Here is a 20,348-nt window from a genome sequence, read left to right on the forward strand (position 1 = left end):
CCCATTCACAGAAATATCTTAAGGGCCTTAAAAACTACCTCCTATCATTTCACAGATAGTTTGCAGGAGGTAAAAGAGTTAGAAGCCTGGCTATCAATTGTGGTCAACACATTTGATGTTGGGATCAATCTTTAAGGGATAAATCTTTAAGATTCTTGGAAGTATACACATGCCTCAACATTCCATTGTCTTCAAGCTCTTATTTAACTCCTTACTCAACCAGTGAGCAAGTCCTGCCAAAATACTAACACAACTGTACCCCAAAACTCCTGGGTGGCTGAGGAAGCTGGAAGAGGATTTGAGTGTGTACTCTCACACACGTGAAGGAAACTACTTCCATCAGGCAAAAGACCTCTTGAAGTGTTAAACTGTTATGGGTAAACAAAAATTCAGCAAAAATAATCCCTAGGTCTTATAAAAATAAAATGACATTTCAGTGTTCTTTCCCATCTTTTTTTCCTGTGAGAAAATATGCAGTGTTGAACAGTTGGTTTTTCCTTTGTTTCTTTCATTTTTTTCTGTACCAGTTACTGGGGGACAGTTTATATTTTAATTTCATCTTTTCTTCTTCACACAATTAAAGGGGAAAATAATTATTCATACTGGTTTCAAGCCAGGCTGCGTCAGTATTGTACCTGGGAAGGAAATGGGTAGGTTCTGGGAAAGGTGTTTTCTCCCCCCAATCAAAATACATATGTTGTTGGACGATTTCTCGTCAGCCAAAAAACAATGTTTGACTATTTCATTCTGAGTGTTATATATAACTTTCTGAAAATGTCAGAATATCTAACGTAGGCAGCCTGCTTTCAAGTGAACATCTCCTTGGTTATAATCAATTTACTTGTAAAGGCTGACACTGTTCTGAGTCATCTAAAAAGCCACAGGTTACTTGTTGATTAATCAAGGACCTCAAAGCATATAACTGAGCTTATACTTTTTTTTTTTCCAATCCTAAAAAGCTATGCATCTATCTTGTTCTCTGAAAGTTATACAGACATACCACAGTACCCTTTATGCACAGGTATGGTGGTTGCTGTTGGTATGTATGGGGGAGAAACACCGTTCTAAGGAGGCAAAGAAAAACAACAATTCGGCAGTGGTGCAGAATCAAATCCAAATTTCCCACTCGTTTTTATTGAAAGCAGCTGTTAATGACCTGCAGTAGGCAAACGATGACATTTATCTAAAAAAATTTTCAGTGGTCTTCCCCTTTGGGTTATTTTCTACATAAATTAGTCATTTTACGTATTCTTTTTCTTTGGTAAATAGAAAAAGGTATTTGCCTTTCTGGTTTTTCACTTTGATCCTTTATTGGTATCAAAAGCAAGTTAGGTCTAGACTGATGTTAAAATGAGAAGTGTTCTTCTGCCCATTTTTCTAACAAAAAGATACTACAAATAAAATTTAAACTTCAGTTCTGTCAAAAAATGGGCCTCTTCTATGTTCTCCAGTAGCAGATACAGGAGATCAGAGATCAAAAATCACATAAATACAAACATACATTCAACCTCTTGCCATACGTTTTCTTCTCCCAGGAAACCTCCAGCATCCACCACTTACCTCATTTTTTATGTAGCTGGTAGGAAATCTGCTTGATACACAAACTCTTTTTGACAACTGTAAAGCTGTGGTCAATTACGCCCTTTCTTGTATTTTCCAGGTCAACAGCTGTGCAGTACAGCAGTTAACACTCGTCTTTAGCCACACTTAAGAGTTATAGCGCAGGGAAATTCCTTTCAAGATTATCTCCTTTATTTTGTTGATTTTTAACAAGGAACCCCCCAAACTTTATACTACGTGTAATGGGCTTGAAACAGATTAAGCAGCAGGATGTGAGTTTAGAGTTCTTATTTCTGAGGCAGAACAAATCCTTCCTCATGCCTCCTTTCTGCTTATCCTCAGCCTTTCTTCTTCCCCACCCCCTCCCAACCAACAACTTTTCCCAGCCCTGGAGTAACAGCGGAGAATTATACTACTTCAAATCTTACAATATATTGTTAAACACAGCATTCCCGAATGAGAGAAAGACTAATGAAAATTCTCGTTGGAAAGCTCCTGAGGTAAGGGGAAACCTATGATATCGACTCTTTACAACTGTGAAAAACTTTCAGTTTTGAAAAGTAAGAAAGATACCATCAGGCTAGCGTAGTCTTCAATACTGCACGTCTCCCTTTACTCTTTTTAACTGCTACCAGCTGACTCACACTCCGACTCAGGGGCCCTTGGCAACCAACAGCCCAAGCCCCCTAAAGCCTGCTAAGGACCACCAACAGAGCACAGCGGAAACGCCCGCGGACCCTCCTCTGTGTTTAAATTGCAGCGGGAGGAGGCGTGGCCTAACGTGAGTAGGAGAAAGCCACGCCCCCCAAGGGCGGGGCTGTCTCCTAGCCACCGCCTCCCTAGAGGCGGGGAAGGGGCGGGGGAGCACGCGTGACGTCATCCAGGGAGCCCGCCCTGGTTGGAGGGAATTTAGAAGAGACTAGGCGGGAAGGAGGCGGAGTCTAGTTGCCCCGGTGATGGGTTGCCCGGCGGTCGCCTGGTAGTCGGCCGCGGAGGTCCTGGCTGCGCCAGCGCAGGCCGCGGAGGTCTGTGGGCCGGAGCTGACGCTGGGCTCTTTCTGTCTGTTCCGCGATGGCAGCGGCAGTGGTCATGCCGTCGGGTTTGGAGGATGGGGTGTCTCGGTCCCGCGGCGAAGGGGCCGGGGAGGCGGTCGTGGAGCGGGGCCCCGGCGCGGCCTACCACATGTTCGTGGTGATGGAGGACCTGGTGGAGAAGCTGAAGTTGCTGCGCTATGAGGAGGATCTCCTCCGGAAAAACAACCTGAAGCCCCCGTCCAGGTGGGTGCCCTCGTCCCCCGAGCGCCTGGATACTGGCTGGGCTCTGGGGAGATGCCTTCCTCCGGCCTTCGGGGGAACGCCAAGCGCGAGTTAGCGAGCACTTGCCTGCGTCTTCCTACGCAGGAAAGGGCACTTCACCCCAAACTTGGCGACGGAGGGCCGGACTACTCACGGAGCTTAGACTTCGTATTTTTGTAGGGAGAGTAAAGTTTTGGAACTACAGATAGGATTGGAAGACAGCTTGCCTAGAGCACACACGCAGCTCCATAAAACACAATTTTTTTTTTTTTCTGATTATAAACGTAATAAAACAACCTCATAGAAAACTCAGAAAACACAAGAAAATGTGTAAAAATAGTACTGCAATCACTCATAATCTCATCCCGCAAGATGAATGCCATTATCAATTTAGATCTATCTCTAGTTTTTGTTTTCCTCTTTGAGAGCCTGTCCCTACAACTTGTAACTGTGGGTACCTAGACCTTGCTGAGCACTTTATATGCAGTTAGTAAACTTGTTCACTAATTGCTGTGGTTTAAAAGACTTCTGCCCTTGCAGTAACAGTATTCTCGGAAACTGAGAAGTGAAAAAGGCAAATGAAATGACGATTATTGGAATTGTCTCTCTCTCATAGAACGCAAAGGCCTGCCCTGTTCTGGCGGGGAATAAGTCCATCATATCCTGAAGCCACTGGCATTAGTTACTGAGGATAGTGGACAGCTAGAACTTTCTCTTCCAGTCAGTGTAGCTTAGTGATAGCCTCATAAATAAGTTTTGTAGCTTTCCTTCACATTAGTACTTACTTAATTTTTTTGTGTTTATTTTAGATCAAGACTTTGTAGTACTTAAAGGCTACAGCTAGTCTCAAATAATTTCCCTTGACAGTTTGGATCTCATTTCTTGCTCTCTTCCAATAACTCACATTAGAAAATATGTAGGCTTCATGTAAACTGCCCATATTGCTAAGCCAGTCCATAATAGGAGAAAAGTTAGAGGAAGAATCATTGTTGCTTGATTCATGATAGAAATTGTAGGATTGGAAGTTATTACTTAAATGAATAGGATAATATAAACAACCAACAACTTCTATGTTAATAAAAATGTGTTTTTTTTCTCCAAGTATATTTTTCAAACTAAAAGAAAGGCCTTAAGGTTCTATTGATATAATCTCTATGCTATTTCCTCAGGAGTTCAGCAAGGTACTTTGAGTCATGGATTTGCATGGAAATATCCTAGTTTAATGGTTCTCAAAGTGCAGTCAACAGACCAGCAGAATCAGTATCACCTGGGAACTTATTAGAAGTGGAGGCCCTTTCCCTGGTCTAGTGTATCAGAAATCCTAGGAGTGGGGCCCAGAAGTCTGTGTTTTAACAAGCCTTCCAGGTGATTCTGATGCCTGCTAAAGTTTGAGAACCACTGTCCTAGGTCTACAGTATTTATCAGTATCCATTCGTCTGTCTTGGAGTTGTTATCAGCTGATACGGAAAAGATGAGTCGTTAGAAGTGTGTGAACATATATTGATACCTACCTGGAAGGAGTTCATGGCCTTTTTTTCTTCCCAGCTTTCTGTTATCTTTCAGAACATTTACACTTACCCTGCAGGAAAAAGTTTTGGAAACAGGAAGGAGTAGACTGCTGATTCTTATGAAAATTAGTTATAATATCTATAAATCCAAATGTAAACACAATAGTGATAGCTACACATAAAAGCAAAATAAGATCTTTGATCAAACTGACAAATGCTGTTGCTAGCAGGTTTTATTCCTGATGTGTTTAGGCACAAATCATGTTGACCCTCATAGGGCTAGTTTTAGTAGGCTAGGGGATTTAATCTAAGGCAAACGAATGTTTGTTAGACTGGGGATGTGATACAAACGCAGTGGTTCTTACTCCTGGCTGCACCTTAGAACCACCTAGGAAACTTTTGAAACATGCGCATACTGGGGCTTCACTCCCAGAAGTTCTGATTTAATCTGAGAGGGAAGAAGCAATGTGTAGTAAGGTAGCAATAGTTTGACAAGCTCCTCAAGTGATTCAATATGCAGCCAAGATGAGAAAAACTGTTTAACCTAGAGGATAGGTTAGAAACAGTAAGCAAAGGTAACAGTGACATTGTAAAAAATGTAAAAATGCATAGTGAATAATCATTAAGGTCTTTTTTTAAACTCTGAGCATCTCTTAATTCCAAATGACCATTTTCTGGAAGTACTCTCTTATTAATTATTCCTGACACATAAATGATTTTGGCCAAAGTTCTACATGCTCGGTTTTTTAACATGACCTGCACTTTCTGGATGTAAAGTCTTTGATCTAATATTTTGTGTCCAGTAGTATTGCCCTTATCCTGTTGATTAAAAACTTTAATGTGAGTGTTGTGGATTACTAGAAACTTCAAAGAGTGAATTATCAATGTGTTTTGTTGTTAGAGCCATTTGGAAAAAAAATCCTTTGGCAATTTTGGATTTAGCTCCTTTAGCTACTATGGACTTGTTTGAAATATTTCATATTCTACCCTCCCCCCTTCTTTTGAAACAGACACTATTTTGCACTGCCTACCAATCCTGGGGAACAGTTCTACATGTTTTGCACTCTTGCTGCTTGGTTGATTAATAAAGCAGGACGCCCCTTTGAGCAACCTCAAGAATATGATGACCCTAATGCAACAATCTCTAACATATTATCTGAACTTCGATCATTCGTAAGTGTAAACAACTCTCTTCTTTCTGCATTTTCTCAAGTTAGGACATTTTTAATATTGATAATACAGCCACGTAAATGCTAGCCTTTTAGAAGAATTCTCTTTGAATAACTATATATACACACATGCATATATATGTGTATATATGTATATATATAATTATATCTAGATTTATTTTTCAGGTAAAATCGTCTCAGAATGGTTGATATTATAACATTAATGCCACTTCTAAACATGTTTAGTGTACACACATTATAGCCCAAAGTAATAATATTTTTCTTAATCTTGATATGTCTCTGAGATAAATTTATGGATACTTAGTTCTCCTTCTAAAAAATGACTAAAAACTAGGAAGCTGAAACACTGTATTTTGAAGGGAACTTTGATTTAATAGACCATGATAGCAGTTGTACTTTTCTGACTTTTCCTGGGGACAAGCAGTAAGAATTTTTGGCACACATGTTATTGATTTTTGACAAGTGAATCACTTCATCCTTTGCATGGTTGTTTAATGATATGATACCAACCTAGTGGTTATACTGAATTTTCACTCTAACAAGATCAATGATTTGTTCTGCTGTCATGAGGTTATTGCCTTTTAATTTGATACTTTTGACAGTAAAACATCTTCATTTTCCTTTAGTATTTCTGTACCAATGGATTAAAAAAAAAGACTAAAGAGATGGATTTCTAAGAAGCAATGTAATTAGTTATTTTAAATCATATTTGAAGAATAGAGAAGTGATACATTTATTCAGCAGTACTTTGCTTAAAATATTTTGACATTTGCAATATAAAAAGTTATACCCAGTTTATCTTTTGTATTTCAGGGTAGAACTGCAGATTTTCCTCCTTCAAAATTAAAATCGGGTTATGGAGCGCATGTATGCTATGTTCTTGACTGTTTAGCCGAAGAAGCATTAAAATATATTGGTTTCACTTGGAAAAGGTAAAAATTACCCAACCTGGCAACAGTAATTTTATGTGCGTAGCTTTTTCTTCTAAGGGTTCAGAGCTATTTAATTGAACTGATAGGAAGTATTTCTTCTTGACTGTTCTAAACTGAAAATGCCACACTTAATTAGAAAAGTTAGTATAGACAAAATTGGAATATCTGGTATCTTCAAAACCAGTTCTGATATTGTGCCCCTTCCCAGTTCAGATATATAATTATTAAAGATTTAACTGTAACTGTATATCCTGGTCAATTTAGGAAATTTTTTAAAAGTTTGTTTGCATATATTTATTTATACAACCAAAGATAGTATATACTTGGGGGTAAATGATAGCTACAGATTTAAGGAAAAAAATGGAAATTAATATAGTATTTTAAGTGGGATTTTCTCCTTTGTTTATAGTGACTGGGCAAGAATAATACTGAAGAAGCCACCTGACACTCTGTTAGGCATTGTTCATTGCTTCTTTCTCTGACCTGTGATTTGTTTATATTTCTATTGTTGTATCTATACCATGGTATTAAAGTCATTTGTTTACAGGTCTGACTTTCTTGCTAGAAATTATGAAATCTTTGTATGTACTCTATGGCAGTTAACATAGCATTTGATGTATCATAGATACTCAATAAATGTTGACCACTTGGATAAGGGAATAAAATATTAAGAAACTGTCAATTTGTATAGGTTATAATTAGAAAATATATAAATTTGGTCCTTTGGAGATTGGGATTATTGATAGGTTAGAGACTGTGGAAGGCATTATTCAGGTAAAAACATGAGCAAGCAGTGATTTTGGATTAGAACTAACTTCTTGGAAAGGTGTATATATTGTTTGTATATTTTAATGTATATTCAGTTACATTCTCTCAGGAAAGTTATCTACTCTCTATTAATGAATACTTTTAAAAACTTACTTGACTTAGGTTATCATCAGGTTGAATCATATGAAATTACCGATATTCATCTATTTTTGAACTAAAAAAAGTGGTAATTTCATATGCTCCAACCCAAACAGTACTACTTAGTGCAGTGTGAAGAATGAGTACATAATCTACATTACTTCTTTATTAGATTCCATGAAAAGTTATGAGATATCCTGCATTTGGCATTTTTTAAAAATTATTAAATCTATTGCCTAATTAATTCTAAATTCACCAGAAATTATTGGTATCTTAACCACTATTTAATTTGGTACTTCCTTTGTTTCTTAGCATATCTTATTCTTGGCCACGCATTTGTGATTTGGATAATTTATAGGGACCGTATATACATGGGGGGAAAGCAGGGGGAAACATTGAAAATAGGGATTAGAGAATGTATCAACTATGTGATATGTAAGTGACGTAGAAGTTACGTGTTTATAGATGCTTATTTTATATATCTAAATATGCTAAAACAAACCCTAGAAAACGTAGAAATCCTAGGAAAACATTGCCTTTAAGATATTTTCTAGTTCTAATTAGTTAAAAAAAAAAAAAAAAAAGGAAATTATTCTTTAAGAAGATTGATTTGGTTTGTAGTACTTTACTTCCTTAGTATTAAATGTCGATTTTTGTATTTTGTTAACCTATCTGAGGTATGGATTTTTAAAATAACTTTCCAGGAGTAAATGCAAATACTTTTTCTGTAAAGATTTATTTATTTTTTTTATTTTATTTATTTTTGCTTCATTGGGTCTTAGTTGCGGCACACGGGATCTTCATTGAGGCATGCAGGATCTTTCTTTGTGGCATGCGGGCTTCTCTCTAGTTGTGGTGTGCGGGTTTTTTCTCTTCACTAGTTGTGGCACACAGGTTCCAGGGCGCATGGGCTCTGTAGTTGTGGCACACAGGGTCCAGAGCGCGTGAGCTCTGTAGTTTGCGGCCCACAGGCTCTAGTTGAGGCACACGAGCTCAGCAGTTGTGGCACGCGGGCTTAGTTGCCCCGCGGCATTTGGGATCTTAGTTCCCTGACCAGAGATCGAACCCTCATCGCCTGCATTGGAAGGCGGATTCTTTACCACTGGACCACCAGGGAAGTCCCCAAATACTTTTGAGTATTTTCAGTATGGGAAATGTGTGTCATTAATCTTGATGGAGAAATGAGTGTTCAATACTTAGTGTTAGGACCACTGATTAGATTTTGGAAATAAGAACAAAGCTGAAGTCCTTCTTATTACTTCTCTCAAAATAAATTTCAGGACTTCCCTGGTGGCGCAGTGGTTAAGAATCTGCCTGCCAGTGCAGGGGACACAGGTTTGAGCCCTGGTCTGGGAAGATCCCACATGCCATGGATCAACTAAGCCCATGTGCCACAACTACTGAGCCTGTGCTCTGCAGCCCGCAAGCCACAACTACTGAAGCCCACACGCCTAGAGCCTATGCTCTGAAACAAGAGAAGCCACTGCAATGAGAAGTCTGCGCACTGCAACAAAGAGTAGCCCCCGCTCACCACAACTAGAGAAAGCCTGCACGCAACAACGAAGACCCAATGCAGCCAAAAATAAATAAATAAATACATTTTAAAAATTTAAAAAATAAATTTCAGATTGATCAAAGATGTAAATGTGAAAAATGAAACTATAGGAGTGCTGAAAGACCAAAGGGGTGTGGGACGTGTCATGTGATGCAAAAGCCTTATGTATATGATGTTAAAGCTAGGACCCATGCAAGAAAATGTTGCTAAGTCTATGCAATAAGAACTGTAACAGTCCTGAATAGCTAAAAGTATAAGAAATAAATAGGAAAAATATTCTTAACACAGTTAGGCAAAGCATTAATTTTCTTAGTATACATACACAAGGACAGAGGGCATAAATATGCATTTCACTGAAAAACACACATAACCAATTGAAACATGAAGAGGTATTCAACCGCTCTCATGTGAAAGAAATGCAGTTAAAACAAGAGTGAGGTTTTTTCACTTAGATGATTGGCAAAGATTAAAGTTTGTATACCATATTGGCAGATGTTTACCATATTGGCAAATGTATGGAAACAGAGTCCCTGTTGTTGGGAGTGTAAATTAGGGTAACGTTTTGGAAGCTGGTTTTAGCAATATCGAGCAAAACAATAAAATGTACAAAGTTGTCGACCCAGCCCTTATACTTGTACAAATTTATTTTAAATGATATACATAAACGATAAATGTATAAGGATGATCTTTTCAGTACTGTCTAGTAAAGAAACTAGAAACAACGTCAATTTTCAGCCAGAGATTGCTAGTCATATGACTTATGGTTCAGTGGAATACAGTGCAGGTGTGTTGGGGGCAGCGGGGGGAAGTTGTACACTTGACCTTTGAACAATGCAGAGCTTAAGGCTGTGGAAAATCCGTGTATAACTCGTAGTAGGCCTTCCTTATAAGCCGTCGCTCCAAATCTGCAGTTCCGCATCTGCTGATTCAATCTACCAGAAAACGTGTAGCAGTGTAGTATTTACTATTGAAAAAAATCTCTGTGTAAATAGACCCACACAATTCAAACCCATGTTGTTCAAGAGTCAACTGTATATGTACTTAAGTGTGGTATATTAGTAAATAAAGAAAGTAGGTTGGCTAACAGTATGCGTGGTATCATCCCATTTATGTACTTGATTCTTCAAATTTGGAGGTAAACATTTTTGCTTCTTTACGTAGAAGGTTTCAAGAAGGATACATGAAACATTTAACAGTGATTCTGGAAAAGGGGGCAGGTGAAAAAGGACCAGAACTTGTGTAGCGGGGGGATCCTTGATATTCACATTATACCTTTTTGCTCTGCTGAAATGTTTTGTTTTTTACTCTTATCTCATGTTAAGCTTTATTATTTTAGACCAACATACCCAGTGGAAGAATTAGAAGAAGAAACTGTTGGAGAAGATGATGCAGAATTAACATTAAATAAAGTGGATGAAGAATTTGTGGTATGTGTGTTGCTGAACTTTTTGTTCATTTTCACCGTTGGATTCATTTCCCTTAATTCTCCTAGACTTCCATTTTCTGGAATATATTTTATTTCATTGTTTCTAGAGAAGAAAAGCTTTTGAATAGAGTGCCAAGTATCAGTTGTTTAGACCTTTAGTTAAGTTAATGCTCATGTTCTGTAATGATTGAGGTCTGAATTTTAGCAGAGGTTCTTCAAATGTAGACAGGAAGTAGTAGACCACTAGTTATATGGGTTAACATTTTATTAACAACCATTCATGATCTTAAATAGGCCATAAATGATAAAGAATTTAGAAGAGAGCAATAGAATTTAGGATTAATACATTCAGCTTCATAAGAACACCATTCATTTCTCAGGAACTCCTTTATGCTTCTAAAATTAGGATGATTACCACCCTGCAGGAACTTAAAAAATACTTATACATACCAACATTATTTAAATTGTTTGGCAGCCTCTGGGCCTATCTGCATTCTTAACATTCTATCCATAGTGTGAAATTAAATGTCCACGTCTCTACAACAGACTAGACTAGGAAAATGGTGGAGAAAAAGAGCTTTTCCTCAGAACCAGATATGGATTGACCCTGGTGTTTTAGGAAGTGTACATATGATTTGAAATTAAAATGGCAGGGAAAAAAACTTTGTAGTGTATTTTACTGTCATAAACCAATTAAATTTTTCAGGTGATTTTTTGAATACACAGAAAGTATATTCTGTATTTCAGCTTAAAGTAATTTACTAAGGTTCTATGTGCTGCAAAGATATTAATCACTGCATTATTTTATAGTGAATGATGAAAATAACCATTAAATAAATTAGACTGTATCAGATAGTAGAATATCATATAGCCATTAAAAATTGTTTACAAAGAAATGTTAGTAACATGAGGATGACAACTTATACTATATGCATAAACTCAACTATATAAAATATGCAGAAAAAGAAAAATAATATTAATATATTAACATTAGTTATATATGGGTAGAGGGATTATGGATGATTATTTTCTCTTCTATGCATCTTTATATCTTCAAAGTTTTTAACATGTATTTTATTAGCAGTAGAAATATTTTAAACCATATGTATTAGAAAGATGACTGCTATTTATAGAAGGAAAAAGACCACTATAAAACTAATCAATTTAAAAGATATCTTCCTTAATGTGATAACTTTTTAAAGTTAAGGTAAAAATGTAGTCATTCATGTGTTTATTGAGCATCTGTTATGTAGCAGGCACTGGGCAAGAACCTGGTGGTGCTGGATGTACAGAAACTCTGAGGCAGGAAGGAGCTTAGCATGACCAAGGAACTGAGAGAAAACCATAGTGGCCGGATCTTCTAAGTGAGGGGGAGGGTGGCTTAAGATTAACTGGGAAGATAGACCAGGTCCAGATCATTTTGGGCGTTTTAAGTTTAGACTTTATACTTTGTGTAATAGATCTTTCCATTCAGGCTCAGAAAATTCTAAGTCCTCACATAGTCCCAGTTGTTCGTCTCACTTATTTTACTCGGGTATCTTCCTCATCTTGTCTTCTTAGTTACTGTTTATTAGTTATTAGTTAATAGCTTATCTACAGATACCTGGTCCTAGTGCATCAATATTTAGCTTCAAAGACCTATAACTCAAAACTGCTAGTCAGGGGGAAAAAAGGAAGAAAACCTACTAATCAGAAGGAAAACTCTATGAGGGCAGAAACCAATTTTGCACATTTTTTGTATCTCCAGTTTATTATGCAGCGCCTGGTGCATAGTAGGTGTTCATTAAATATTTGACCAAAAATCACCTGTCAGCATATTGCTTGTACCTTTTAGAAATTATAGCTTTTTTTTTTTTCTGAGAATGATTTAAAGTTCAAAGCAGCATTATTGTTTCTGTAAATTAGAGAAACAAACTAGAAAGCAGCCTCTTCACACATTTCTTGCGAACTGTGAAGTAGAGACCTTCTACTGTCATAAGATCAAGCTGAAGGCCTTCCTCAGAGGGTTGCCTCTGAGGCTGTCATGTCTCTTGAATTTTTTTCTTTCCTTTCTTCCTTATTGTCATTGTATTATCCTAAGGAACCCTCCCTTACCTCTCCCATTCCTCTTGCTAAGGAGAGCTGGATCAGTGCCAAAAAGCCTTTGGCTGGTGGGATAGTTCTTCATTTTGTTGCCAGTTTGTGGGGTAGCTCAAGGATGGTAAAGATCATTTCTGACAGAGTAAAGTTAGTCTATAATCAACAAGAAACTCGAAACCTTCAGTTTTAGACTGGCCAAATAAAGATAGGACACACTGGAAAGAAAGAGAGAGAGAGAGAGAGAGAGGGAAGGAGGGAGAGAGAGAGGCAGAGAGGAAGGGAGGGAGGATGGGGATCACGACCCAGAATATTTTCAAAGAATATTCTCACAGAATGTTCTCACGGTATATAATCATATCCTTAGTAATTGGCAATAAAAGAATTAAGAGGATACATATTAGGCAAAGAAATGACAGGAAATTGTTGAGTGCCTTCTAAATTACTGAGATTAAAATCCTCTTAATTTATTTTAAAACTATTTTTGAGTCTGTTTATATTCAAATTCCTTTCGAATGCTTTCTTAATAATATTTAGTAACTTAAATCCTTTTTCTAGTACCTACTGTTAAAGCTTTTTGCCTATGAGTGTTCAAGCCACCACAATTCAACAAGTATTTATTGATCACCTGTGTAAATAGTACTGATTAGGTTATTATAAAAACATTATAAACTTGTCTCTTCTCCCATGGGCACTGAGTCACTGGCATTTCAATCATTTGCTCTGGTTAAGTAGAGCATCATTAGTGCAAACACAGGATAGACTGAGCTGTTTCTCAAAGGTGTGCCTCTGCATGTATGCTTAAGATTTAACATGTAAACAGATCAGTTTTGTCTACACCTCTATGCCCCACTGCCCCCATCGCCAAAAATACGAACGTTAGTTGAGTGTATGGAATCTGCATTTATATTGTTTCATGTTTTACTAAAATCTTTCCAGTTCCCCAAAGATTAGCAGAGTTCTCTATCTTGTTTTAGTGGCCCTACTCCCAGAGTTTCTACTTTCTGAGTAGCTCTGGGATGGAGCCTTACATTTTCACAGGCTCCCAGGTGATGCTGATGCTGATGCTGCCTGTCTCAGAATCACATTTTGAGAACCACTGTCTTACATACTTCTTTTAATTTCTTTTATTAATTTTTACTGGAGTATAGTTGCTTTACAATGTTGTGTTAGTTTCTTGCTGTACAGCAAAGTGAATCAGTCATACATACACGTATATCCACTCTTCTTTAGATTTCCTTCCCATTTAGGTCACCACAGAGCACTGAATAGAGTTCCCTGTGCTATACAGTAGGTTCTCCTTAGTTATCCATTGTATACATAGCAGTGTATATATGTCAGTCCCAATCTCCCAATTCATCCCATTCCTCCTGACCCCCTTGGTAACCATACGTTTGTTCTCTACGTCTGTGACTCTATTTCTGCTTTGCAAATAAGTTCATCTCTACCATTTTTCTAGATTCCACATATAAGCGATATTATACAATATTTGTTTTTCTCTTTCTGACTCACTTCACTCTGTCTGACACTCTCTAGGTCCATCCATGCCTCTACAAATGACCCAATTTCGTTCCTTTTTATGGCCGAGTAATGTTCCATTGTATATATGTACCACATCTTCTTTATCCATTCCTCTGATGACTGACATTTAGGTTGCTTCCATGTCTTGGCTATTGTAAATAATGCTGCAATGAACACTGGGGTGTGTGCACCCTTTCGAATTAAGGTTTTCTCCAGATATATGCCTAGGAGTGGGATTGCTGGGTCCTACGGAAGCTCTAGTTTTAGCTTTTTAAGGAACCACCATACTGTTCTCCATAGTGGCTGTACCAATTTACATTCCAACCAACAGTGTAGGAGGGTCCCCTTCTCTCCACACTCTCTCCAGCATTTATTGTTTGTAGATTTTTTGATGATGTCCATTCTGACCGGTGTGAGGCGATACCTCACTGTAGTTTTGATTTTCACTTCTCTAATAATTAGTGATGTTGAGCAGCTTTTCATGTGTTTGTTGACCATCTGTATGTCTTCTTTGGAGAAACGTCTATTTAGGTCTTCTGCCCATTTTTTGATTGGGTTGTTTGTTTTTTAGATATTGAGCTGCATGAGCTGTTTGTATGTTTTGGAGATTAATCCCTTGTCAGTTGCTTCATTTGCAAATATTTTCTCCTATTCTGATGGTTGTCTTTTCATTTTGTTTATGGTTTCCTTTGCTGTGCAAAAGCTTGTAAGTTGCATTAGGTCCCATTTGTTTATTTTTGTTTTTATTTTCTTACTCTAGGAGGTAGGTCAAAAAAGATCTTGCTGTGATTTATGTCAAAGAGTGTTCTGCCTATATTTTCCTCTAAGAGTTTTACAGTATCCAGCCTTACATTTAGGTCTCTAATCTATTTTGAGTTTATTTTTGTGTATGGTGTTAAGGAGTGTTCTAATTTCATTCCTTTACATGTAGCTGTCCAGTTTTCCCAGCACCATTTATTGAAGAGACTGTCTTTTCCCCATTGTATATTCTTGCCTCCTTTGTCATAGATTAGGTGGCCATAGGTGTGTGGGTTTATCTCTAGACTTTCTATCCTGTTCCATTGATCTATATTCCTGTTTTTTGTGCCAGTAGCATACTGTCTTGATTACTGTAGCTTTGTAGTATTGTCTGAAGTCAAGGAGCCTGATTCCTCCAGCTCTGTTTTTCTTTCTAAGATTGCTTTTTTTCTTCGTGGTATTTTGTGTTTCCATACAAAGTGTAAAATTTTTTTGTTCTAGTTCTGTGAAAAATGCCCTTGATAATTTGAAAGGGATTGCGTTGAATCTGTAGATTGCTTTGGGTAGTATAGTCATCTTCACAATACTGATTCTTCCAATCCAAGAACATGGTATATCTCTCCATCTGTTTGTAACATCTTTGATTTCTTTCATCGGTGTTTTATAGTTTTCTGAGTACAGGTCTTTTGCCTTCTTAGGTAGGTTTATTCCTAGGTATTTTATTCTTTTTGATGCAGTGGTAAATGGGCTTGTTTCCTTAATCTCTCTTTCTGATCTTTTGTCATTAGTGTATAGGAATGCAAGAGATTCCTGTGTATTAATTTTGTATTCTGCAGCTTTACCCAATTCATTGATGAGCTCTAGTAGTTTTCTGGTAGCATCTTTAGGATTTTCTATGTATAGTATCATGTCATCTGCAAACAGTGACAGTTTTACTTCTTCTTTTCCAATTTGGATTTCTTTTATTTCTTTTTCTTCTCTGATTGCCGTGGCTAGGACTTCCAAAACTATGTTGAATAATAGTGGCAAGAGTGGACATCCTAGTCTTTTTCCTGATCTTAGAGGAAATGCTTTCAGCTTTTCACCATTGAGTATGATGTTCGCTGTGGTTTTGTTGTATATGGCTTTTATTATGTTGAGGTAGGTTCCCTTTAAGCCCACTTTGTGGAGAGTTTTTATCATAAATGGGGTTGAACTTCGTCAAAAGCTTTTTCTGCATCTATTGAGATGATCATATGGTTTTTATTCTTCAGTTTCTTAATGCGATGTATCACATTGATTGATTTGCATATGCTGAAGAATCCTTTCATCCCTGGGATAAATCCCACTTGATCAGGGTGTATGATCCTTTTAATGTGTTATTGGATTTGGTTTGCTAGTGTTTTGTTGGGGATTTTTGTGTCTATGTTCATCAGTGATATTGGCCTGTAGTTTTCTCTTTTTGTGGTATCTATGTCTGGTTTTGGTATTAGGGTGATGGTGGCCTTGTCAAATGAGCTTGGGAGTGTTCTTCCCTCTGTAATTTTTTGGAAGAGTTTCAGAAAGGTAGGTGTTAACTCTTCCCTAAATGTTTGATAGAATTCGCCTGTGAAGCCATTTGGTCCTGGACTTTTGTTTGTTGGAAGATTTTTAATCACAGTTTCAATTTCAGTACTTGTGATTGGTCTGTTCATATTTTTTCCTGGTTCAGTCTTGGAAGGTTGTAGCTTTCTAAGAATTTGTCTGTTTCTTCTGGGTTGTCCATTTTATTGGCGTATAGTTGCTTGTAGTAGTCTCTTACGAGCCTTTGTATTTCTGTTGTTACTTCTCCTTTTTCATTTCTGATTTTGTTGATTTGAATCCTCTCCCTCTTCTTATTGATGAGTGTGGCTAAAGGTTTATCAATTTTGTTTATCTTCTCAAAGAACCAGCTTTTAGTTTCATTGATCTTTGCTCTTGTTTTGTTGTATATGCTTAGAGAACCTGCTCAGACTGTATTTACTGTATATTGGAGAGGGGATTGATTCTCAAAGGGTCACTTCTGACCCCATTCCCCATATCAGTTGGGCTAGGAATCAGGACCAGCTTGGAATCTACCTGAACTTTTCTTTTAGATAGTTAATATCTAAGATACAAGGTTAGTATCTTACATGTGTATATTTTACATCCTTATATAGATTTAATATTTAATATCTTTAAACTTGAGCATATAAAAGATGAGATGTCAAAAATATACATTAATGTGATTGGTCCCTGGAGTAGGTGAGAGTATTCTATATCTGTCAGCCTCTTACTTTTGTCCACTTTAGTCATGTTACTCAAAATTTCCATTAACTCCTTCCAGTGTCTCTTTATTTCAGATATGCCACTTGGGACTGTTTCTTGTTATGTTTTTATGTTTATTTATCCCCAGTTTCACAGCAGTGGCATCATTCTCTCTTTTTTTCTTTTCTTCAGTGACTCTAAAAGAGGTCCTATTTTTAAATGGCATCATCAAAACCTCAAAAAACAGATAACATTATGCCCTACTTTATGCACACTGCTAGGCTTTTAAATACTCTTTCCTGCATTAGTCTTTCTATAGAGCTTAGCATATTAAGTATGTGAAATCTGAAAATACCTTTTTTAATTACAACTTTTATAATGATTAACTTTTAAACTCTTCTATTTTTCTAAGGAAGAGGAGACAGACAATGAAGAAAACTTTATTGATCTCAGCGTTTTGAAGGCCCAGACCTATCGCTTGGTAAGTTACATGGGATACACACAGGACCAACAGGCAGTCAGTACACATATTCTGCTGGAAATTGAAACAAGTAGAAATCATTCTTGGCCATTGCTTTGTGTGTCATTTGAAAAGTAGCTCTCGAACTGTTTTTCTATATATACAATATTATAATTATAGCAAATATGAAAATCAGAGGGGCAAGTGGGAAAGCCTTCTGTCCATACCATGGAATATCAACTCAGTGCTTCTCACGTAAACTGGAAATAATTGATTTGCCTTTTGTTATTTTTTTATTATGGAAAAATGTATATAATTCAAGTTATTTTCCATTATAATGGGCAGTATTGAATGGTCTTGATTATAGGAAATACTCAAATGGTAATTCTTTGAAATAAAATGGTTTATATTAAGACTGGTATATGGATAGGTAGTCAGATGTTGCTTCAAGTCAGTTTTTGCTCTGTTTTAATTAGGAAATAAACCCAGTCTATAAAAGAGAACCCCCTCAATGAGATATTTCAAAAGTACGTTTGGGATTTTTCTATTTTCCTATATGTATGTAATATTTCAATAAAGTGATACCTATTGCATGCTCAAAACTGTATGTATGAAACACAATCTTATTTGTTCTTTATTTAATTATTCTTATCTCAATTCTACCAACAAGTTTGGATCTAGGGTTCATGTCATGAAGACTTCCTTGGCCACCTCACCCCACGCTGATCTCTTCACTTATTATTCACTGCCTTAGTATTGTTAGTCAGCATTAGTAACTATTATTAATGATATGTGTGCATTTTCTGCCCAACTTGAGGTGTAATATAACAAAACATTGTGGCTAACTTGACTGAGTGTGAGTTGAATTTGACACTTTCAGTACTTAACTAGCTGTCTGACGTTTGGTAGGTTTCCAACCTTCTTGTGCCTTATCTTCCTCATCTGTAAAATGAGGATAAAAATATTACCTTTTATGTAGAGTTTTTAAAGATTAAAAGAGTTACTACATCTAAAGCATTTATAACGATGTCTGGCACATAGAAAGTACTTAAAAGGTGTTGGCAAAAACCAAAACCACACCTTCCCCCCACATTCCTTCTCTCAAATCTGACTTGTACAAGCTCCTTGCTAACAGGGATAACTATCATTTTTTATATTCTCCATAGTATAACACAGAAGATTCTGAATAAATGCTTCTTAAATGAAAGAATGTATTTTTTGTTGCTCAATTGAAAATTATTTCAGAATAATGTGTTAACATTTAAATCCAAACAGATAAACTCCAGTTGTAACAATCCATTTGCACATCACTTTGTAGTTTTCAAAGTACTTTAAAACACGTTTTTTAGTGACCTTGTAAGGCATTTGAGAAGATATTATCTCCATTTTACAGATACAAAAACTGAAATTTATCACCTTGGGACAGTTTGATCTTTTAAAAAGCTAATAAATTACAGTGGCTTAATTTGAACTCAGTTTCTCCAAACTCCCAATTCTATTGCTTTTTCTCCTTTACCTTATAACAGGAGTTCAACGGGGTAGATTCCTATCTTAAGCAAGGACACTGTGGTGCTTGGTGTTCCTGTATGTGTTGAAGATGTGATGACAGAGTTCTAAAGTATGAAGAAAAAAACAAAAGTAGAGATGCATACACAGTTATTCTTAGAAAGAAGCTGATATTTGTACTCTTCATTCTTATATTGATGGTATAAATAGAGGCCGGTAAAGGCCACTTGTGATTCCCTCTGGACTAAGTAGTTTGAGTATTGGGAAGGAGCAAAGTGATTTAACTTGCCTTTACCACTACTCTAAGTCCCTATTGGTTCTGATTTCAATTTTTCACTTCAATTAAGCTGTGTAAGGATGGGTTTTCCGCCTACCTGTGACTTTATAATTATCTAGGTATTAGATCCTTTGGACAATGATTACATAACATATACCTTTTTGAACTAAGACTGTGTGGTTGCATTTTCACAAGAGGAAGAAGTCTGAACACCAGGTGTTTGTGGATGGTCAGCCATGAAGTACTAATGAGGCAGAAAACCCTTTCATATTTTAAAAAATCTGGCAAGTTTATGATGTTGCCCACTAAAGCCATCTGCCTGAGACAGCTGTATCTGACTATAGCTTGCGATGGCTCAGGCTGCTCTTTCCCCAAGACAGAATTGCGCTATAGGTTAGTAACACAGATTTAAGATTTTGTGTTTCATGCAGCATGTGGGCTCCCAATGCAGAAGAAATATTATTTTACTAAAGTTGATGTGATGAATTCTGCACTAGAGCAAGAATGATGGATACTATCTAGGAAATTGATGTACTAAATGTATACGTGAATGTGCCAGCCCAGCAATGTGCGGATTACAACGGTCCCCCTCTACCTGTGGTTTTGAGACAATAGATGCTTCTCCAGTCATTCTCTAATCCTCCCCCTGCTTTATTGTTCTTCACAGACTTCGGCATTGTATTCATCTGATTTGTTTATTGTCTATCTCAACCAGTAGGATGCAAACTCATCTAGAGCAGAAGCTTTTTTAACTGCTTTTGCACCTGTGCCTGGTGTGTAGAAAGTGCTCAATACTGAATAATGTTGAATGAATACACACGTGAATAAATGCTATTTTATATTTATAGTTTTATGAGAAAGTATAGTTTAATCTTCATAGAGAAAAGAACTTCTCAGCAATAATTGGGTCCTCTTCTATGTACTGTGTAGGATAATGCAGGGAGAAATCTACTTATACTCCTTTCTTTCATTAAATAAAGCAAAGTCTAGGCCCTGAAAAGTGTGCCCTTAAGTATCAGGATGACTCAAGAAGCTGGGTGTACACAAGCATTTTCCTGAGATTTGTGGTAAATGGGGCACGAGAAAAGGTAAATGAAAGAGACATAAGTTGCAGATTGTGTTCTCTGGAAGTGGACACTGAGACAGAGTTTGGG

The 20,348-nt window shown here is 37.0% G+C and overlaps 1 protein-coding gene across 1 annotated transcript in view; it reads left to right on the top strand.

The window, feature by feature from the left end:
• Positions 1-2,515: 2,515 nt before the first annotated feature.
• Positions 2,516-20,348, top strand: part of IFT57 (intraflagellar transport 57) — a 59,052-nt gene continuing 41,219 nt past the window's right edge. Inside the window, exons 1-5 of the mRNA XM_068546785.1 lie at positions 2,516-2,837; positions 5,374-5,536; positions 6,367-6,485; positions 10,283-10,373; positions 17,364-17,432. Coding sequence (XP_068402886.1) covers positions 2,632-2,837; positions 5,374-5,536; positions 6,367-6,485; positions 10,283-10,373; positions 17,364-17,432 — 648 coding nt within the window. The 5' untranslated portion in view covers positions 2,516-2,631. The remainder of the gene's footprint in view (positions 2,838-5,373; positions 5,537-6,366; positions 6,486-10,282; positions 10,374-17,363; positions 17,433-20,348) is intronic.

This window comes from Eschrichtius robustus, chromosome 6 (genome assembly GCF_028021215.1).
Source record: "Eschrichtius robustus isolate mEscRob2 chromosome 6, mEscRob2.pri, whole genome shotgun sequence".
NCBI classification, from domain to species: Eukaryota; Metazoa; Chordata; class Mammalia; order Artiodactyla; family Eschrichtiidae; genus Eschrichtius; species Eschrichtius robustus.